General features: G+C 37.2%; 2 protein-coding genes across 6 annotated transcripts in view; both read right to left on the reverse strand.

Annotated features, from left to right (window-relative positions):
• Positions 1-123: 123 nt before the first annotated feature.
• LOC117216744 lies at positions 124-2,081 on the reverse strand. Its single transcript, XM_033463717.1, is given in 3 exon segments — positions 124-567; positions 818-987; positions 990-2,081. Coding segments are annotated over 3 exon segments (690 nt in total). The 5' UTR covers positions 1,105-2,081; the 3' UTR covers positions 124-162.
• A 102-nt stretch (positions 2,082-2,183) lies between these two features.
• LOC117216743 (peroxidase-like) overlaps positions 2,184-22,830 on the reverse strand; it is a 34,303-nt gene continuing 13,656 nt past the window's right edge. For 3 of the 5 annotated variants that reach the window (XM_033463715.1, XM_033463713.1, XM_033463712.1), the window contains exons 2-13: positions 17,274-17,417; positions 15,855-16,173; positions 13,461-13,678; positions 9,379-9,555; positions 8,728-8,924; positions 8,471-8,648; positions 7,994-8,336; positions 6,760-6,916; positions 6,453-6,626; positions 6,081-6,279; positions 5,887-5,992; positions 2,184-5,738 (exon numbers count right to left, since the gene is read on the reverse strand). In XM_033463715.1, coding sequence (XP_033319606.1) covers positions 5,651-5,738; positions 5,887-5,992; positions 6,081-6,279; positions 6,453-6,626; positions 6,760-6,916; positions 7,994-8,336; positions 8,471-8,648; positions 8,728-8,924; positions 9,379-9,555; positions 13,461-13,678; positions 15,855-16,173; positions 17,274-17,406 — 2,289 coding nt within the window. In that variant the 5' untranslated portion in view covers positions 17,407-17,417 and the 3' untranslated portion in view covers positions 2,184-5,650. Of the gene's footprint in view, positions 5,739-5,886; positions 5,993-6,080; positions 6,280-6,452; positions 6,627-6,759; positions 6,917-7,993; positions 8,337-8,470; positions 8,649-8,727; positions 8,925-9,378; positions 9,556-13,460; positions 13,679-15,854; positions 16,174-17,273; positions 17,418-18,783; positions 18,902-22,830 lie in introns of those variants that run through there. The other 2 variants (XM_033463716.1, XM_033463714.1) reach the window with 2 other exon arrangements.

Consider the following 22,830-nt stretch of genomic DNA (forward strand, 5'->3'; position numbering starts at 1 on the left):
ACTGACCTGGAACGTGTAGCGCAACTGTAAAATGAACCAAACCGAGGAAGCTTATCTAGCATGTAACGAATAATAAGCAATGCAAAATAATGTAGAAGATAAAAAAGTATTAGATAAATTTGTACATTTTTTATTCGAACTATCGTTACACTATTATCTAAATTACGGTAACAATGGCATTAACGTGGATGATTGTCTAAGTTGCGATACAGAATGACTATTACGATCTTCGAAGTATGCTTCCATTATTAAATTAAAACATACGCGATCGATAATATTTTGCGCGACAGCGATTTCTTTCCGACTTCTGCCACTGTTTCGTAATTTATTCGCTATGTGTTCCCCGTAAACTAAAAATTCATCTCGTTCTGTACTAGTTTCTGTCTTTATACATTTTATAGTTCCCCTCTCATTGCCGATGTTCTTAACGCAATTTATTTTCGGTTTTGGAAATAGGAACTTGGATTTCTGAAGTGCCGTGAACATACCTGGATTTTCTCTGTAAATCGTTTTTACGGAGACAGAGTCGACGTTACTCGATAGTTCATCCTCTTGAACCTTGTCCTTCTATAAACAGCAATAATGGTATTCTAACTATTCTAGGAAGAAGAGGCTTGTGACGGAAGAGGAGTAGGAAGAGATAACGCATATTTTATTCTTGAAAAATTAAGCGAATTCCTTTATCTTTCTAGATACACACAAAAAGTAATTAATCGCATTAAAAATCCTTCGGAAAAATAAATATCCCCAAACGTTAAATTCCTTCCTTACCTTTGTTTCGCAAAAATCAAACTAAGTAATTCTTAAATACACATACTTCAACATGTTGCAGTAGAAACAACAATGGTTTGTATCCGAACCACGTTGCTCTCCGATAGAATCCATTTTTGTTCAAATTCGATGATCTTTTGTGTTCTCTTCGGAACTGACACCTTAGATTGGCAATTTTTTTTCCCACTTCGCTGACGTTAATTTCGTATTTACTTGCTCTATCGCGTCACTTTTTGCCTTTCGATCTCTATACTGTTCACTCTTTATATTACATAAACACCCTTTTAACTGCAGATCCTTGATAAACGATAAAACCGTTTTATTCGTCCACATGGTAAACTGTCTCCACAGATACTTCGTAAAATGGTGGACTGTTTGCCTAGATACTACGTGAAATTGGTGGACTGTTTCCGCACATACTGAGTGCAAATGGTAGACTCTTTTCGCATGTAGCCGGTCGCTATTCCCTTGCCCTGTACTTCCATCATAAACAAACCATTGTTTCAGTGACTGTGTACGGTTTACGAATTATACCGCTCCTGTATCTTATTCGTGCACGCATGTTCGCAGAAACTTTACAGCTAAGTCTGCCACACTGATGGGCGATGATTGTCCGCAGACGCGTATCGCAGCCAATCAGCGTCTGTCTATCAATGGATTTTCTACGAACAATAGATGCCGATTGGCTGAGACACGTAGTCTGCAGTTAGTTTTTCGTCGAGGTAGACTTAGGTTAAGGTTAAGCGACGAATCTCGTCTAGGCTTAAGCCTAGTCCTGATGGACAAACGATATTTTATCCCTAACCCGCATACATGGTTCGCGGACAAAAGTATGTGTACGCGTGTATGTACATCGTCCTGGCTGTCAACCTGCAATGTACGTAGACCGTCTACGGACAATGTGTGTTAGCCTAAACTGGATTTTATGAATAATTGTTTGCAGAATCCTTACAAACTGTTTACAGACTGTATCGATTTGTGGCGTCTAGGCTTGCGATAAAGTACCGTTGCTACTTTTAACGTCGAATTGCCAACGTAATATATATTCCGTTGTTTTAACAAAATAGTGGTATCCTTTGCTCAAAAGTAATGGTTTTCCGCGACTCGTATCTCGATATATTCCAATCTATGTATATTACAACATGTATATTCAGTCGCAATATATATTTTGTTGCTTTCAAAGATAGTGGTATCGTTTGTACGAGAGTAATGATTATTCCATGAGTCATATTTCTCAATGGCTATATACCTATATGTGTATTACTAAATGTATATATTGTACGCATATGTAAGTATACGTCCGTGGAAAAATATCCATTCTGCTGATGCATGCAACACACGAATATGAGAATTATATAAAAAAGTATACAGGAAGAATGCAAGTAATAACAAAATATAAAAATACCGACACATTAGGATAAGATCTTTTATTTTCGAAATTTGCAATACGATTAATCCCGTTCTTAATCAATTCAAACTTTGAATCGTATTGAATTCCGTAAGTACAATTAATTCTAATTACGTACGAAACGTTCAACAATATTATTCTCTTCTTAATAACTAATCAGTCATACTCCGTATACTCCTAAAAGTACTTCAGTCGTTACAGTCATGCAAATCAACGTGAACGCTGAGCAGAGTTTCATTAAAATTCATTTTCGGTAACAATAAGCATGATTAGGAGAAAAAAAGTTGCGAGCAAATTCGAAGAACGCGAGAGATTTGAAATGGCAGGCAATCGTTGTAAATATTAAGAGCTATGCGTATAATCTTCTCGTATAACATAATCGATATTCAACAGTACCGGTGTTATCGGCTTGAGCGAAAGACTCTAGAGTAATTCAAACTCATCGACGAATGCTTTAAACCAAGATTTGTAAACAATGAATCTATCGATCTAAAAACGATGCAGCCGTAAGAATTATCATGCGAAAAAAAAAGGATGTAATTAAACTTTAGCTAATATATTATAGTAATATATTACTTAAAAAGTTTGATTACACGATATATTTCCTTAAAAGTATTATACAATATCCTAAATCTTATTTCACGATATGAGTAAAAATCTCGCACTACATAGTTAGAAAGACATTGTGCACCAAGTGTATTGCTATTCTTTTGTAATTACAAAACGATCTCGCATTTTCTGTACTTTCGTTCCGCAACGCTTCGATCCTATCATAAACACGTTAAAACCCCTGAAACACTACTTCATCCAATACATCTAGTAGAAGAGTACTAGGTTATAATATCGATTATTCTCCCAGGACTTATTGCTCGTTCTGATTCTCACCTTTCCGTATTTTAATCAATCCAATTAAACTTACACCTATCATGTTACGATATCGCTCGTCGTCTTTTCCTTTCTTCCTATGTAAATGAGTGCGATGATTCGATTAATTTGAAATTATTGGAGTGTTTTACTTGATATATTCGATCTGCTCTACGTCATTCCCTTAATATTCTATCGTGTTACTCCATCGTGGTATCACGTTATACTTCTATTTTTAGAGAGTTTGTTCGTTAAAAGTTTGAAGCGTATGCAGGGGCAAATTAACCTTGACGCTGATAACACTATAAACGTCGGCCCTCGGAACGCTATAGGGGCACCAAGAGTCCTTGTCAAGAGGAGTAGTAAACGAATAGAATTACATGAAGTACATTTGTTGCTATGCAAATAAACTGCGATAAAAATTTTAGCTTGGCTAAAACGATATTTGTCGAATATTCTTTTCACTCGAGTTTTCGAATATTCCTACGTTTTCTAGAAACAACTAAATCCAACGAGGCTCTCTTACCACATGATACAATTCCCATCACATGATAGATTAGCCAAAGCGTGTCTAATAATCTGAATATTAATTTCCTATTGGTTTAACAAACATCACTTTAGCCAGGCAACACCTTTAAAAATTTGTATTTAGCTCAAGGGCTCCTAAACGATTGTTAGCTTCAGGCCCCCAAAGACTTAAATCCGCCACTGCATGCATGAATAGCTAGATATCGTACAATGTTTAGACATGAAATAATGCTTTGCTAGCAAATATATGAACTTACCAAAAAGTATGATTCTTTGAGAGCTGGGAGTTTTTTGATGATGTAGTCGAACAATATGGAAATTATCTTATTTTTAATAAAGTAGCATTAGTTGCTACTAGTTAATTAATAGTGGAATTTAATCAATATTCTAATTAAAAGCCTAGTTCAAAAAATTGCTAATAAATAAACTGTCTTCGATATCGTGATAAAACGAAGAAAGAATATTTGATTTTATTTTCCAATAATTTCCATGATTGTATTAAGATTAATTACCTTTAATAATATATACGTTAAAATAAGAGTATATATGTAAAGTAGAAGTATTACCTCATACTAAAAAAATGCGGCCTCGAAGTATATATTCAGACTTTAAACTATTTTCTGATTGCAAATCGACTTGGACTTCTTAACGCCAGATCATTTAAAAAATAGAACGTCAAATCGCAATGGGTTCGAGTTTGGTAAACAGAAAAACTCGCTCATACATTCATTTGCATATCTCATAGAACATTCAAGATATCATGCCGCTCTGGTTTACAAAAATAAACTTCATCTGTAGCGTTTGCATGTGAAAACATGCGAAAAAAGAACGATATAAAAGCCGAATTCCTGGCTTTTTTACTTTTTTATCATAAAGAGGGATAAATTGCAAAGAACCAACAAATAAAACACGAACGCAACAAATAAAGCACCAACTCATCGAACAGCCAGGAGCGGTTTACCATGACGCTAATGGCACTATATGCATCGGGACCTAGAACACTATCAGCTTGTCAAAAAGATCGATAAATGATTATTAGAATTACATAAAATACATTTGCTGCGTGCAAAGAATGGAATAAAAATTTTCGCTTGTCCCGAATATTCGGATGCCCATCAAGCACTCGAGTTATAAAAGATTTTTGCGTTTTCTAAAATACGTGAAAAACAATCGGATCCGACGAGACTCGCTTACCATGTAACTTTTGAAACGCTGTTTTGGAGTGGCCATTGCAGTGTGCGTATTTCGATTAGTGCATACAAAGTCAATAATCACCGTCTAAATGAATATATTTTGACAGATTAGCCAAAGGATCTCTAGACATAAATATTAATTTTCTACTAGGTTAACAAACGTCGATCTAGCCAGGTTACACTTTCTCAAATTTGCTTTAGCACAGGAATCCTAACATAATTATTAGCTTCAAACCACTAAAAAGGGAATCAAATACGTCACTGCGAGCAGCATGATCTGTGAACATCCGTCGCTAAGAACCAAACATACTCGTAAGCGTAGGTTTAACAAGGTTAGCGTATCTACGACTTCTAGGTTTTTATGCGCGTGCATTCTCGTGTAATGATAGATAACTCCGTCCCACGTTATTCCTAAATTATTCTAAAACGCCTTGCCGTAAGATTTAAATGTCTATCTGAAATCTGAAGTCATTTCCCCTCTATCGAACAGCAGTTGTTTTTCTATTATTCTTTCCTCTCGATCGACTTCACATATCATAGCACAGCCTCCGTAGCGTGCCCACTTAATCGACTAGTCACGTCTATTTGATGCATCTTGTTTTACAGTATTGTTTATTTGTTTAATCAATTTTCACGTAGTGTGCATGCTACTAAATTGTCTTATTTCCCTTCATCGTGCCCGTTGTTCGATCGCACTGGTACACGCAGTTCTTCAGCAAAAACTCTCTGTCTCTTTTTCTTTATCCCGATCGCGTTGATAACATCACATCGAGATTAGGATCATCAAGTCAGTCGCCGGCATTCTCTTGTGACCTCTATATTACGCCCGTCCCGCGATCCGGGCAAATCGATGCGGCAATGTGACCAGCCAATTAAGAGGGAAAGTTCAACGATAAGCCTTGGCTCTTTCTGCCCAGGCAAATAAGTCCACGCTGGGGATCGCTTCAAACATCGTACAGGACCTCAACTCGTTTCTGATGAAAAATGTAAAAAATGCATACGTTACTTGTTTGTCGAGCGTTGCACAAGCTAAACTCCAGACTTTGACAATATGTTATTCTTTTATGACATTATCCTGAACTCGTAAAATATACTTAGTAAAATAATTGGATATCAACTTACCCTGCTTGTGGTCGGAGGAATACATTCGGTTGCATTTCTGTGATGTTGTTACCATTATCGCAGAATATTCTTGCTAATGTTACATTGCGTATTTCTGCCAATTGTTCTGTAATGTAAATTTCAGCGCACTTAAAATTTGTCCTTTTATAATTATATTAAGCGTTAACGATGATTTTAGAAAAATGATTTCTTACCAACTGTGAAAGGTTGTGGCTGATTTGCAGAATCGTAGAAATATCTGTCGGTGCGACGAGTTCTGGAAAATTGTTCGGAGATCAAACAACGGAAAGTTACACCTAATAATCCGTCTTCCGTTGGTCTCTCAGCCATACCACCAATGATAAGATCAACGTCATCTGGATGGGCGTAAATTGTGCGCAATTTCTTCGTCATCTGTTAACAGAATAAACAACAAATGTTTAAAAAGTTCAAGTAATTTAGAAGTTGAAATATTTCTTCCTTGTTTTCTTCTTTTCCCAAAAGATTTTATATTTAGAAAAATTTCATTAAACTTCATTAAGATAACGAATATATATGAAGCGTAAAAATTTTGTTGGCATATTTACCTCCATTGGAATGTAGTCTAGGAAATCATCGAAGCTCTTCGCAGCTGGAAGGCCGCAATATTTGCGGTAATGATTATATCCGGGTAAACCGTGATCACGACCACGCTGAATATCCAAGCTGATAGCATCTAAACCTAGGCTGTCCTGATTTGTAGCGAACAGTTTGCTTGTTACCTACAAAACACGAATAATTTGTTCTCATCGACTTCGTTTTGTACATTAAATTTTCGGCTTTGGATAGTTTATTTTTTATTGTTTTAAAATCGATGGTTAGATCGACTAGACTAGAGGAAGAGCGCATACTCACGTCTTCAATTATGCTGATATCCATCTTCTGACTGGACTGAGTAGCCATACCACGCAGTAAACCATCGAATATTTCATGCGACTCGATTATATTTGGTTTATAAAAATATTCCGCCAATGAAACTGTTTTGTTGATCTGACGTTTATTGTCTGTCAAGCTGTAACATAAAATCGTAAATAAAACCGTTAATATGCTCGTTATGTCTTGACTCTGATAAAATATTATTAGATTAAGTATTTAATGATCCTTTTATCTCCAACTAGTTCCTTATCGTTAACTAGCTACGTTTTCTTGTATTCACCATTTTCCTGTATCTATGTATCTGTGCAATAAACAATATAATCGCTTAACGAGTAGGACGTAGATCCCGCTACATTAGAATAACTAACGATGTTCGACCGTTCGCGGAGACGCGATAGCGAAGAAACGCGCCAACGAGAGTCGTAAATTCCCGTTAAGATTTGATAATCGATGCCACGAATTGGTCGATCCCCTATTTCAGTTAGGATAATAGAGGTGGTTGAATCGATGATAACACTTACATAACGAATTAAAACACACACTTAATTTCAACAACTTTGTAGGTGTAAGTAGTTACGCGTGGTGCGTGTAGATGTATTCTCAGCGAAGTGTATATAGTAAGTTAAACTGATGACTGATCAATGAACGGAAAACCGTCAAGAGATGGTGACTGATCTAAGTATGAAAAACCAGTGAAATTCGGTGACGATGTTGTCGTGGAGGAAAGTTCTTGATGGGTGTGTCTAGCGTAGGGGACCATCGGATTCGTTGATGGCAATTCTGGACAGGAAAGTGAGGGCAATTGCTTCTAATTGAATAAGAAAAATCAAATGGGGTACATTGCCCGTGGGTGGTATTGTACATGGGAAACCGCTTTCCCGTGTTTTCTCGCAATGAACAATAAATCTAACGAATACTTCAACTTAAAAGATACTTGTGTGGTCTGAAGGACTTTAACTATAAAAATGCGAAGATTTATGATAAAGTCCTTAAGATTATTGAGGAGTCGCAATCTGGCAGCCATCTCGGTCGAGGTATGAGAGGTATGTGGTTTGTGTAGAGAATCATCAGACGTAACGAACGATGAAACCTTTCAATTTCTTAACCGAAGCATAATATCTGTTCTTGGATTCATGGATCTGAATAATATAATCGGCATCGTACGAATGACGATTACACATTCGATTCATTTTAAAATACAATATCGACTCACCTAATCTTTCCTTGTAACAAGGAATTCATAAAACGCAGAGCTGCTGTCGCGACTTCGTTACTGACTGCTGGCTCATCCTCGGAGTTGTAGTTACGGCTGTAGCTATTTCCAACGGCGAGACCAATCGCCCGAGTGTATCTCTTGCCCAGTAATATCGGCAGCCACTCTTTATACGTGATATGCTGAATTTCAGCAATTACTATACGCCTGGCTTCCTGATACAGCGTCTCATCTGACCAGTGAGGATTCAGCTCGGCGAGCTTTCTGGCGATTCTGTTGTGTTCACGGTGCCAGATAGTGTGTATCGCAGCCAGTTGTGGATGCGTATTTACACGATTATCACCTATAACGAAGAAGTATTTTAGTAGTAGAAGTACTTTACAAAATATGTAGTTTCGTGACATGATTGATACTGATTGTACGAACGATTCGTTGTTATTTTTTATCGCAGATCGAATACAAAGTACGAATAATTACCAGAATCGTAACACCCATTCTTGCATTCTGAAGAGTTTTCAGCAATTGGCAAGAAATCGTGGTCGTTGCCCCTGTGAACGCGCAGCCGACCTCCTTCGAACTCACGAAGCTCGCGAGATTTCTTCAACGTAGAACCATAGATCGTAGAACCATCCAAGAAGTGACTCGCTTGATTCATCTATCATTGAAAATCACACTGTTGCATCTGGTACCTTCTAACGATTTATATACAGTATTTAATGGAAAAGTTAATTTACCTGTTCTATAGGTCCGAAAGTACAGTCTGACTTAAGGACCGGCAACGATCGCACGTAATTCATGCATCGTACGTAATGTTGGCCATAGACGGGATCTCGATCAGGTACTATAATCGCAGAACAATCAGGATGCATGTATCGAGGAGACAAGGCATTCCCGTCTGATCGACAGCATGAGATCGGTTTTCCCGACGATACTGTAAATAACAGTAAATCAAATGAGAACTTAAACGAATATTTTAGTTACAGTTATAGAAAATACATGCGTTTAGTCTGAGAGTTACAAATTTACCGTAACTAAGAATGTGTTGCAATTTTAAGATTAATAGGACATAATAGAATGGATATTAACATATAATACGTATTACGGTATTTTCAGTGCGGTATAAATTAATACATCGAGCTTATCGATTAATCTTATGTTAGTCTCGTTGATGCGAGGTACACCGCTTTGTAAATTTTTCCTACCGTTTTAAAACTCGATTTCCTAATCTTATAGAGCTACATGCTAGGTCTTAGGTCTTCATGCTCTTAACATTACTTATGCACGAAGGAAATATTATTAAAATCTTCTTTCATCGTCTCTCGAATTTTATCATTTTTATCGTAATAAATATATTCTTCGTCTTAAATATCGTCTGAAACACTTACCCATCTTACGCATTGGAGTATACGAAATATCATTCGTGATAAATTGCGTCCATTGTACGACCGTCAACGTTCTGCTGACATCCGATTGATCGTTGGGTGTGGATAAAGCCACGCTTACGCTTCTAGCACCTGGCAGCGGCTTTCTCGTTTGTCCCATGCGTCTCGGTTCTTGAATTCCTGGTCGCCAAATGAAGCATTAGCCTCGCGTTTTTTCTCGCGATATGTCGTCAAATCGGAGTAATACCACAGTTACGTTTCGCAAAATGATGTTCGAATCTACCAACCGGCACCGATATCGTACAAATTTGCTCGTTTCTGAACGGTATCGATCGACGAACAACGAAGCCGAAACGATGAAATAGTTGCATTCGAGACATTACGATTACTCCGATTTCGACAAGGTTTTGCATGTGAGCTTCGCCTATGCATGTGAAAATAGTGTTCGTACAGCGCGAGAGCGAGAGACTGATTCGCGACTGGTTTAACAATGCCTGATTCTGTATACCGAAATCGAGCTTTCAAATCCCTGCATACGAGAATCCCAAGCCTAACCGCGCCTATAAAACCTGCCTCAACTTGCGACCAATTCGTCAGAGACCAATCAGTAGATGACATCATGGAGTCTTCTGTCTACCGATCTATTCAACGACAATTGCTTTTCAACCGCGAACCGTTTCACCAGAATGTTCGTTTTCTTCTTCGTTTTCGTTATCACGCACGTCCCAGCAGCCCTGATTGATCTCTGGATCTACTAAGATGCGGCAGCTCTCGCGCTGCAGAGCAACAGTACAAAATACTTGTCTTCTACTTATTTTGCTCGACATGACGTTCTGATGCGTTATCGACGAAAACACGCGCGCTGAGAACGAATTAAAAAAGAGAAACCGGCTCACATTCGATTCTCTGTTACGACTACTGATTCTTTAGTTTTGCTTATTTATTGTTCTTAGAACGATCACGTCGAGAACGCTCGCAGAAGGAATCAAGTGACTTATCTAGGTGATAGGCTGATGAAGGTGCCCAAGTGAGAAAATCAAACTGGGAGCGATCGTCTCAACGTCCTATCGTGCATTCTGTATACCGCGTATCTCTTAGCTCTTTGATGTGCGATACATCGTGTCCATATTCTTTACGTCTTTAGATAAAAACTTTGATAAATACCAAGATCGTCAACGATACGTTCAATATACTACGTTTCACCCTATCACAAGATCCTAGAACCGCGAATGACTCCCAATTCTCATTCGCTTGTCTCGGACACCTTTAACGAGACCCGTATACCGCAATCAACAGAAAATATTTGAACTAGTGTTACAATAATAAATATGATACATTATTAGGTATATCCGAATTAGATTACATACACATTCTACTGCTGGATAGAATCTCCCGACCGGGGCACCCTATTGTAGGCAGTATTATTCACTGCTACACTCAGGCATTTTATGCTCTATGTGCCTTATCGCACAACAACTGTAATGCAAATCACAGAATATAATTTGTTAAGCCAATCGACGAACGTTTTTTTTTTTCTGTTTTCCATCCATTAGCGCCCAGGGATCAGAGAGTGTGTTCGTTTTCATATTTACATATACACAAATGAGATATAATATATAGATTCTTTAAGCTTTGCTTTGCGTCTGTCATCTGTGTGATAAATATGTATGGGTGTATGATTTTCCTGTTTCGTTGTTTGTGATCGTATATAATTGTGCAAGGTGTCATTGTGAGGACTAGGTGGGTTAGTGGGTCGAGGCTGGTAACTCGCGTGCACCACCACGCAATTTGTAACGATTTCCAGTCGTCAACAGGAAACGGTCGCCCGTTTTCCTTCGTTTCATCACAGAGTTTACCAATTTTTCGACTTTGCTCGACATCAACGGCCGACGAATGAAAGGAAGAGTTTTGAGAATGCAACGAACATGAGATGCGATGATACCATTCTACGTGTATCCTTGGTAAATGTAACGTGTCTTGTCTAAAAAGCGAGCAATTATGCAAGAAGCCTGTTTGGAACCGAAGTATAGTGACAGTCCTGCGGTCGATTGAAATTCAATTAATTGTGGCGGAATTTTTAATTCGCCCTAAGAATTATGTAAGAAGTCCAGTGTAATGTCCAAGGTGTCCTAGAATTATCGTCGTAAAATTAATCAAAATTACTTATATGGAAATATAAGAGCAACGTCCTTGAATTATTCTGCAGAAACGCGTAACGGCGAAGGTTCGAGTACAGCGAAGCGAGATGCACAAGGTACTTCGCGTGTTTATACCACGTACGTCTCTCGTCTCTTCTTGGTAAGCCTCGAGAATTTATCGTATTACCGTTCCTGTTCGTGCTATTTTATTAGACGTTTATACTACCGTGTCCCGACCGAAAATAGGGAAAATAACGAAGTTTACCACGCTACACGAAATGTTCAATATTGTAACGAATATCACAAAAGCGTAAAACCTTTGGAAGAAGGAATTCTTTAGAAATTCTCGTACGCTTTGTACGTACGTTAACGCGTTCCAGAAATATGAAGTCACGCTCCGACTTTACCTCAAGTTTTGACTACTCTTCTTCTTCTAACAACACGCATACAAGCTACCTCCCTTAGACATATAGATATCGCTAACGATACGACAAATGTTTCAGACAGAAGCTAAACGAGTTTAAAATAATTTTTGCTAAATTAAAAATTTAAAATTAGAATAATAGTTGCGTGGAGAATATACAACGACATTGTGCACGCGTAAAAGAAACTTTACTCGAGTGTAACAGCCAAAATTGTAAGTTTCGATACATATTTTGTCTACACGAATAAAAGAATCAGTCGTTGAAAGCTTCATTAATCCAAAGTATAATTTTCTTCGCAAATTCTACCGAAACAGCGATTTTTGTCCGTAAAATATTCAGTTTCCGAACGCATTTGCAGAAAACAGTTTGCTCGGCAGAAATTGCTTGAAGCGAAGCGTTCGCGCGTAATCTTTTATTGCTTTCTTGCAGTATCGTGCAATTTGTCAGCGTTATATGTATATGTTGATAACTACCAAAGTACCGAACATACAATTTGTGTATTATTGCACGACATTTCTAATTTGTTTATACGTATGACTGTACCGATGTAAACCGAAAGTCAAGTCGATAGGCAGACAGAAATAAAGATATACCAAAACATTTCTAGGACACCATGTACACGTTCCAGCGTTACAGCCAAATTGCACAGTTTCGTCTTCTTCATGGACGTTCGTAAAGACGATCAGATATGTGGCACGTGCACAGGGACCGATACATCCCACGACGCAACAGATGAAAGTGATACATTCCGCAAGACGAAAGATGAAAATGCCACATTTCGCAAACACAAAAGATGAAAACGACACATCCCACGTCGCAAGATGCGTGTCCAGCTTATATAATATGTATACTTGGCTAACTGCATCTCGCATTTATGCAGACAAATACTACTCCGTTTCGTTGGTAAGTTTAATGGAAGCGACTGCGCATCGCGTACCATTGGAAAACGTGGTGGAAAGTATTCTTGGATCGTCGGCCGTTTCGACGCATACCAGATACAAAATGAGATCGTTTCTCGAAGAATCTACCACGAGAAATCCGGCAACGAGAAGAAACGATCACATAGATAGACGACAGAGGAATCAGGACGGATGCGTGAGAGGAGAAGAAGGAAGCGCCAAGCGACCAGAGGCTGCAAATAATTGTACCATTATTATTCCACACAAATAGGCCACGAAACACGGTATGGTGAAGCCAAAATATATCTCGAACTGTTCTTTTGTCTATTTCCGTTTATCTCGTCCGTTCGAAAGCCCGAGCAGCGTACGAATGTTAAAGACAAGAGAAAAGGACGCGTCTCGCGCTAATAACCGAAATCGTGAGAGCCAATCGAAAAACCGACGATTTAAACAGGGCCGACGTAACAATTCGAACGTAGCGGCGATCGCGATCGTACGAAATTCTCGCGACTTTCCATCGCACAAAATGGGGACTATGTATAACGAAATATGATAGACAAGTCCTTCTATTTCTTTTTTTTTTCTTTCTCTATTGATAGTCACATGGTAGGAAAAATCCTTACCATCAAAATATTGGGGGAAGAGAATTCTGGTGTACGCGGTCATCGCACTACCCCAGCTTGGATTTTCGACGTTGTTGCAAGCACCGTCGATGCTTCGGTACTTGGCCGTGAGATCGCAAATCGGGTGTCGCAACGTCGGACAAGCTGAGTCCAACGAAGTCCCCTGAAGCGACAGCGTTGATATGTAACGAGCGCAATCATCTTTCTCCAAACCAAATCTGTAACAAACGCCAGTTGTTTCTTATAAATATATTAAGTACGCGGTAGTAGAATGTGGACAGACGTCCACGGACTTGTTTACTATCCGTCATAATAACATGCTATTAAACCAGATATTATCATCTATAATTTATAGAATGCTTAAGGTATTACCATTATTGATCTTTGTAATAAGACAGACAACGTTCTATCGAAGATTTCGTACTTCAGAGGTATGTTGTGGTAATATTCAGACGAATTCTTGCGAGCTTAATATTATAACGATACGTAATACATTAACCCTTTGCGATCCTACGTCGAGCCAAATTCGATATTCTATTTCGTTCGATTTTAATTATAATTTAACATAGAGAGCGAACCCTTAATCCTTACGTGTCGTGAATTAAGTAGACAATTGAAGCAAAACTTGAAATGCAATTTGGATCACAAAGGGGTAAAGACGTGTAAATTACTACATTAAAGATAGTTCTTCACTCACAAGAATTGGATTCACTCGGCGAGAATAAGTTTTAAACTTTATATCAGAGTACATCGAATATCTTAATCGATATAGCATGTGACAATTTTCTTGCAAACTAATAATGTTGATTGTAAAAAGGCCAAGGTATTTAACCCCTGCTTGAATTCTCCCGTTAATGTGACGTTCAAGTACATAGAGATTTACTTGAAACGTTTCATATTACATGGAATAAAAATAGAAATAAATTTTTGTTGGCAACTCCCATTTTCATATTTTTCTTGAATTGCAATTAAATCTCCTCTCGTTCGTTGCATTCAAAGAAAATATGTTTAAGGACAAAATTACACCTGCATCTTCTTAAAATCAATGTTCACGTTAATATGCATCGTATAAAGATCAGCGATGTTAGGTGAATTTACAATAATAAGATTAAAAGTGCACGAAAAATTGAGAGAAAGGTGAATGTTCTGCTGATATTCAAATTAAAAAGTATTTGCAGTCATAGCTATTCCAATTCTCTTTAAAGATGAAGAATGGACTGCTGTTGGGAGTTCAGAAGATGGTTTCAATTGGTTTGTTCGTTCAAAACCATCTTCTGATATCTCGACAGTAAACAACTTTCCAAATGATCTTTTTATTGTGCAAAAAGGCATTCTTATTAATCCAACGTTGCAAGCAGAGTATCAAAATAAAATAAGACTCGGATTAATAGTTTAATTGCAAATACAACGAGAACTTTCGTTAGAAGACCAAGCGATAAACGATACAAATTTACAAGTATTTTGTTAATAGTTTTCAATAGAAAAATTGTAGCGAGATATTTAAATCTAAATTCTTCGATTGTACTAAGAAGAATTCATATCTTTAGCTTTTACACCACTTGGTATTGCACCGTTTCGATAGTAATAGAAATTACGATAGTAATACTTGATTTGATCGTATTATGACGTGAAAATACGATACAGGAAGATACAATGTTATTTATTTACTCGGACTATGTAACTAAAATAAAAAATTATTTTAAGATATCCCACTGGACTTATTTCGATCTCAGACTATGGTGTATAGAATATGTTATGTTTACTTTGCATCCCAGATAATGGGTATGTATTCAATGAAATGAAATGCAAACAATTACCGTACACAGATAGCAGAGTAAAATTCAATATTCGATAAACCATTGTATACCATACGTATATACCAAGTGTTCAAACAGTACGAAACCATTTTCCTTCTAAAAATAGTCTTCCTTTTGCACAATTTCCTCCTTTTTCCAGATAATATAGCAAATACAGTGATTCTTTACGAAGGAAATCCACTTTAACGAAAGGTTCAGCGTTGAAAAGTAAGGAGCAGCGGATATAATGGCTGAAGGCAAAAAATAAGTTTAACGTGTTTGAAAAAATTCAGAGATTGAAACGGCGATATAAAATTTCAGCTCCAGCTAAACGTCCTACGCAACCACTTGACCCGAACCTCGTTCGGAAAATCTGCGGAAGATCGACTCGTCGTGGTCCTACCTTTCAAACTGCCAAAGGCCTCGACTGATCGGTAGACACTGAACGAGGACAAAGCCGTGATTTATTTAGAGGGAACGTTTTAAACACTTTTCAACGCTGAATTCATGCACAAGTGGTCTTTCACCAGTAACGAAACATCCTGCGGAGTCGTAACAGTCAATCGAAAGGAGTTTTGACCTAAGAGGTGTATGTTACCTGCGACAGTTCTGATGAAGGAGATAGGACGAAGCTTTCATCGCCACAATGGCGTCGAGGCCTCTCTCGAAAGCATCCTCGGAAGGATATGAATCAAGGAATTGTTTTCCAGCCGGCGTGTGAGCCATCAATTCGACGCCAGCATTCGCGATATTCCTTTCGAGGGTGCTCATACGATCGATCAAGCTTTGCGCGAAAGTGATCGAGTTGTTCAAGACCGCCTCGTCAATGTGAGGGTAACGTCGATTATGGAAACGACCTGTGTCTACGACGCCGCCCTCGTAAGGGTCGTTCGACATCGGCAAACCTGAAAGGATACCTTTAAAAACGTCGGTGAAATGGGTTCAGTCAATTCAACTGTGTTGGTCGCGACTTAACGGGTTGAAGCTTTAATTTAAGATGCAAGATTTTCAACGAATTTCTTATCGAATACACGTAAGGAGGAAAAGTACATTATATATTTCTCCTGTGTTTTTTCTTTTTCTGCAGAATTTTGCAAATATAATAAACTACGTAGGTGTAATCGTTAGAGAGGCTGTTTATGTTCTGATAATATTTACGTGTGGCATGATCGTGTATCTTCTTTTTTGTAATCGTGAAGAGATCTAATGTAGAAGATACGAACGGTACAGAAAGAATTATTTGTTGATAAAATATTGTATTACATAAAAAAGATCGGAATAACGAAGTTGAGTAATCTTTAATTTTTCAAAGGTTTTCCAAATAATTAACATTTAGACGTATAGACTATAGAACACGTATAAATTGATCTCCTGACGTAACTTTTATGTATAGACTCGATAGAATCTCAAAACTGTAAAACACGGACATAATTTACTGTGATTATTGCGTTCATTATATATTTGTTTAGAAATAGAGTAGAAGGATAGAATCGTTATTTGTTAAAATGCTTATAAATTTATTTTAAAAAGAAAGTCCATTAAAACCAATAAAAAGCGTTGCAACTGCTCGATAAAAGTAACTTCGTAAATGCATATTAAAACACCATAGGTAGTTTTATATAAGAAAAATTATGAAGACAATGGTTAAAAATGTTTAAGTATTAAATTTAATGTACGTTGAACTAAACATTTGTCTGTAATAAGTGATCTTACCTAAAAATCAAATATTTGATCAAACAGCAATAGCTGTAAAATTATGAAATACAACTCTGTACTTATGTTTCGATAATGTTTAAAAAATGCAATTCACAACAGCATTGATCAATTTTGTTAAAATATATTTACAAGGCATTCGCCTATGGGCTTAGGTGGGCTCTAAGTATAGTCGTACTGTTCGACGTTGGCGATAATCGAGGACAAAATTCACCACCGAAGGTATTGGTTACTCGATCAGAGGATCAAAATTTTCTTCGTCGACGAAAAGAACAAAAGGTAGAAAAAACTGTGGACGACCTACCTGTGTAACTGGCAAGGTAGTTCTGCACAGACATCGGCAATTTATAGGCACCGATCGCGTGCGAATTCCCAAGGAATCCCATGGTTTGCAGAGAGACCCAGAGAATCGCCAAGGTAGCCACGGAACCCGCCATTAGTCCTCCAGCTGCACAGAACCAAACGATCTTTCGTTATTTATTTGCTGCAAAAACTTCTTGACCGATGATTCAACGCATATACGATCGTATTTACAAAACTAACTGAAAACACTGCTTTTTTTTATTGCGAAAATACGTTGCAAAATGGTCAGTCGAGTAATTTCGTGCAACAGGGTGTTTACATTTAGACCAATAAATCTCGTTTATTGGAATAGCTTAATAGTTTAAGGTTCGTTGTAGAGATTAATTGATCGATTGGTTGAAACGGCTCTGGCAAATTGCCGTTCTTATGAGATTGTCACTGTCCAGTTCTTCTGTATTTCGTAGACGTGATTCGATTGAACGTATACTTTCAGCTTGACAATCGTATGTTGAGATTGCGCGCAGATATTTTTTATATACGCGATATAAAGACCAATGTCGTCAAAAGTTAATTGAATTCGCAAAATATATTAATAACTACAGTTTTAGAAATTACTTACTTCGTCTCCCTTTTCTTTTTTGTTTAAGATAAGGAAATGAAGATTGAAGGGGCATTGACGTCATTGATAGTGAGGTTATCAAAAGATGTACGCCGCTTAATTCTGCGTAAACACGTACGCACGAAGCGAAACTCGAAGCTGTCGGCATAATTATAGAATCTTGTTTTCTATATTAATTTTCAGTTGTTACGAGCTCCAATGAGCGTCTTTTTTTATAACATATGATAAGAGACTGAAATTAGACGTCAAAACTTGATCATCAAATACGCTGTAAATATCAAGCAAAATAGGTGACACGAACAAAATGATCTCGATATGCTACCAATTCTGTGGCTCAAATAGTCGCAAGTTTAGAACTTAGAGGACTGAAAGCTATTATTTACCGGCGAAACTCGAAGCTGTCGGCACAATTATAGAATCTTGTTTTCTATATTAATTTTCAGTTGTTACGAGCTCCAATGAGCGTCTTTTTTTATAACATATGATAAGAGACTGAAATTAGACGTCAAAACTTGATCATCAAATACGCTGTAAATATCAAGCAAAATAGGTGACACGAACAAAATGATCTCGATATGCTACCAATTCTGTGGCTCAAATAGTCAGACGAAACCTCGGGGTTCGATCTGGCTGTCGAATTGAAACGCTCGAAGATCCTATCGATTAAAAAAATTAAATTGTCAATCCGTTTTATTTAAGATTACCTTTCGTCTACTATTATTCTATCTAGTTGCTACGACTTGCTCGTAAATGTATAAATAGGTTTAAAAAATTAAAGAGAAAAACAAATCATTATCAGATTTCTTATCAACGCCACGATGATGTACATAAAGTTTTCGTTTACAAGAAAATATAAACAAAAAACGATAGTAATTCTGGAAATGTTACTTACGACTTTTGAAATGAACCGTGCAAACACCTTCGTGATGAAACCATAAACAATTGTATAAAACGACCGGTTACTTTGAAACATACAGATTTCCTAAGACATCAAAGTCTTCTAATTTATTTAAGTTCGCCAAACTCGTTCAAACGTTCGCTGTTTCCACTAGCGATAATTTTCAAAGAAAAGAACGAGACACGCACGCTGCTACGCCTCTACTGTCAATTTTGTTCGCTTTACTATTCACATAAAATCGATGCATCGACTGTCTAGCCGGCTTGTTTTCCTAGAACTACCATTGGAACATTTTTTTCTTTTCTATTTATACCATAGAGAAGATCGACGTGTAAGATTTATGTGTTTGATTGCACGTTTATCAGGAAAGTGTAGGTTCGAGATTTGTGAGATAAATACTGCGTTTATTTTCCAGTGGAGCATTTTTCATGCCACGTTATTTCCAAGACTACGCAGTCCGATTCCTAATTGCACAGTTTCTACGTTCTTGATACTTCCTTGACTTTAATGACGCTTCATAATCGACATACATACGAAACAACAATCGCAAATCTGTGGCGCCTTTATTCTATTTGCGTCTAGTATTTTGCTAATGTATTTTCATAGCTTCGAGCCGTTACACATCCTATTATTTTCCATCTTTTCATTTATCTTCCTGCCGTTTCGTAATCTACAGGTGATCCGACTCGAACGAAAATAGAATCCGAGCAACGTGTTACGATTATAACGCTTCCAAATTGTTATAATTGCGACTACGATAGAATCGTAATCGTGCTGGGATGATGATATTGATAACATTACCGATCAATGATTCATTCACGAGTGGCTACGTGATTAGCATAATATGCATATACAAAACGTTAGAACGATAAGTGTACAAATGCAGTCGTACAGAATCACATGTGTACGTAAGTAGAATTTTTGGCAATAATTATTTAGAAGTATCATCGCCTCACCGATTTGTGGATTTTTTAATACCTTCTACAGATCAACATTTTCAACAATTTTTTCCCGCGCATATAATTCTCCGCTCAGCCTTAGTTTCCGAGATATTCGTGAAAATATTTTTGCGTTGTAACCTTGATACGCGTTGGATGTCGCTTAGGTTTGGGTTAGACTTATCTACAGACATAATTACATATACACATTATATGCCTGGGTCGCGATGAATTTACATATCTCAAGTTTCAATTTGTGAAAGGCAGATAAGAAAGAAATGCGACTGTAGTTAACGTTGCCTCGTACCTAACCCGAACTTAATCCGATATACATCATTATGCTGGCTAGCGGTTAAAAAAAGTTTTCATGTAATTTCCATCCGGTAATTTCAAGTGAAACGAAGAAGCCCGATGACCTCTGTGACCTCCTTGATTTAAGTTTAGGTTAAACTTTTTACTCCGCTCGAATATCCATTATGCGTAACTAAAAATCTTCTCTTGACTCATTCTGTGTTTACAGACAGATTGAAACGCGAGATTGTAAACTCATGGCGTTGTAAACACGTAATATAATCATGCCGGGTATCTACATAAGTCTAATGGAAACCCTAAACGGCACTCAACGCGCATCAAAGTAAAGATATCAAAAATATTTTCATGTATACGTGGAAAGTTGTTGAAAATGTTGATTTCTACGACATATTCAAGAATCATCGAAGTCGGTGAGGTTCTAAATAATTGCAGAATTTTTTTTTAAATAATTTATAGATACTTTAAATGTTTGCGCGCTTTCGACATTTTCGTCATAATATTTATGTATGTCTTAAAAAAAACAGGAAATGTTCTACAACCGCATACTGATCTTGAGAAAGACGAAGAAACATCTCGAAACAAATAAAAATCTAAAATTATTCCCTTCGATTTTCACTGTCGAACGTGGTGCGTGGCAATAAATTGTATTTTACATATAATGTTTGAAAAACAAAAGAACGTGTCGAAGTTTAACGCTAAACCAATTATCCAATGTATCTTTCATTTCATATCTTCAAAGTAAATACTTTTATGTCGATTTGTATTTATTAATACCTAAACAATACAAGAATTGTCGTACTATGTCTTTTACGATATACTGAAACAAAGTGTATTTTTCAACCTACTGATATCGCTGCTATCATCAAGATATCAATTATCCTAGAATGGAATTAACCCATTATAAAACCAGAGCGGAATTTACCATTCAGCCGTATTATGTATATAAATTGCACACAATAAGCATCGATCAATAATCGATAACACGCACCGATGAAACGTATCTGCTCGTTATACTTGTAGCGATAACACGGACAAATCTGAACGATTATAAAAATAAAAAGAAACGTATAAAATTTATCATTTTTTCGTAAAACATCGATAGAAAACGATATTGACATAATGGATTACTTTCATAGGTATGGATCTACTTGATTTTTGTCTTCTTATTCAGATCATACGGATGCTAATTCACGCATTTGCGTAGACAACTTGCACGGTTTTCACTTTCACTTTATACTTCACGGTTCTAACGTCTGGCTCTCACTACTCTTGTATAGCAACAACTACTTTTTCTAGGACAGCCACAGCTGGTAAGATTGAAATAACACGTTCCGTGTACGAAGAAGGTGTAAAAAATGTAGAATAAAGGTTAAACATCTTCTCGTGCGAACGCCTAAACGCCTTAAGTCTTTCATAAACAATTGACAGATAAAAGTAAATTTTCTCTGAAGAAAGAAGGCAAATATTGAACTTCCGTGACTATGAATGAGCTACATTACAAATTCTATTTTCTTATTCTGCCACGCGTTAAACATAGGAAAAATATATGATTGCGATGAATGGGTACGAAGAAATGCAAACCAAATCCTATTTCTAAGCCAAAATAAACCAAGATACATACATCGGACGTAAATTTTAAACGTGTAACTGGTAACGATTCAATTTCGATATCTCGCTTCTCTTTCAGGAAATAGCAATCTTTTACTGGAACAGCGTTATAAATAAGCGTAAATTGAGCATTTTCCAGAATGGACGATCTAGCTGTTTCTTTAAGACAGAATTCCAAGAATAGTTTAGCATAAATACCATAATCCAGATGAAAGAGCAGTGAAAAACCTGAAATCAACCATCTTCTTTCTCGCTACTATCGCTAATACTGTTCGCTACTATCGTCACTTCGTAAAACGTAAGTAAAATATCAAAGTATCTCCGTCGTACGTATACATCCAAATTATTATCTAATCGCCTCTATTTTCCTGTTCGTGCCAATGTAAACTCTGAAAACATGTACCATGGACCATGCACCATGGTACTTCTGAAGGAAACTATATTCGATCCTCTTCCTTCTCTCCTATCTCACTCTTTAAACGTAAATATATCCTTATCGTTAAAATAACTTTTCAACGAAAGTAGTCGGGTTTAAATTTAGCATTGTCATAGTACAGGATGATTCATTCGAGGCTACGCACCCTGATCGCCACTCTCGCCCTCACGAGAACAAAAATAGAGTCGAACTCGGAAGTGCTGTTTGGAATCGAGCCACCCTGTACCTCCGCGTTTCGATTCACAACACGGGACCGAAAAGTGACTCACGAGCCAGATACGATTAGGCAGACTCACCTTTCGTTCTTTTCGTCGATTGCCCCGACCTTTAAGAAAATTTCGCGAGATATTTATAACTTGCGAGATGCCTCGTATTCCGGTAAAACGCGATCTCCACGCCTGTTTCCCATCAAACGTTTTAAAATCGAGTCTCGTTACGTCATAGCACCTCGTGTTACAGCGAGTAAATATTGAAAATATCTGACAATAATTGCGTTATAACGAACCACAAGCTCTATGCATACAGTTACCGTTTTGCTATTAAGTAATTTAAATTAATTCCCGAGATGGTATTGTATAACTGGCATTTGAGATAACTCGTTTGTATTGCTCGACACATCGAATCCAGCGTATTCTACGACGTATCCGGCGTGATGAATATTGAACAACAACCGGCACAAATATTTTTCTTACATGCAAATTACTGAACCGAACCATCCGTCATATTCTCTCTATTCATTCGTTTTCC

The sequence above is a fragment of the Bombus bifarius genome, unplaced genomic scaffold (genome assembly GCF_011952205.1).
Source record: "Bombus bifarius isolate JDL3187 unplaced genomic scaffold, Bbif_JDL3187 scf7180000007973, whole genome shotgun sequence".
NCBI classification, from domain to species: domain Eukaryota; kingdom Metazoa; phylum Arthropoda; class Insecta; order Hymenoptera; family Apidae; genus Bombus; species Bombus bifarius.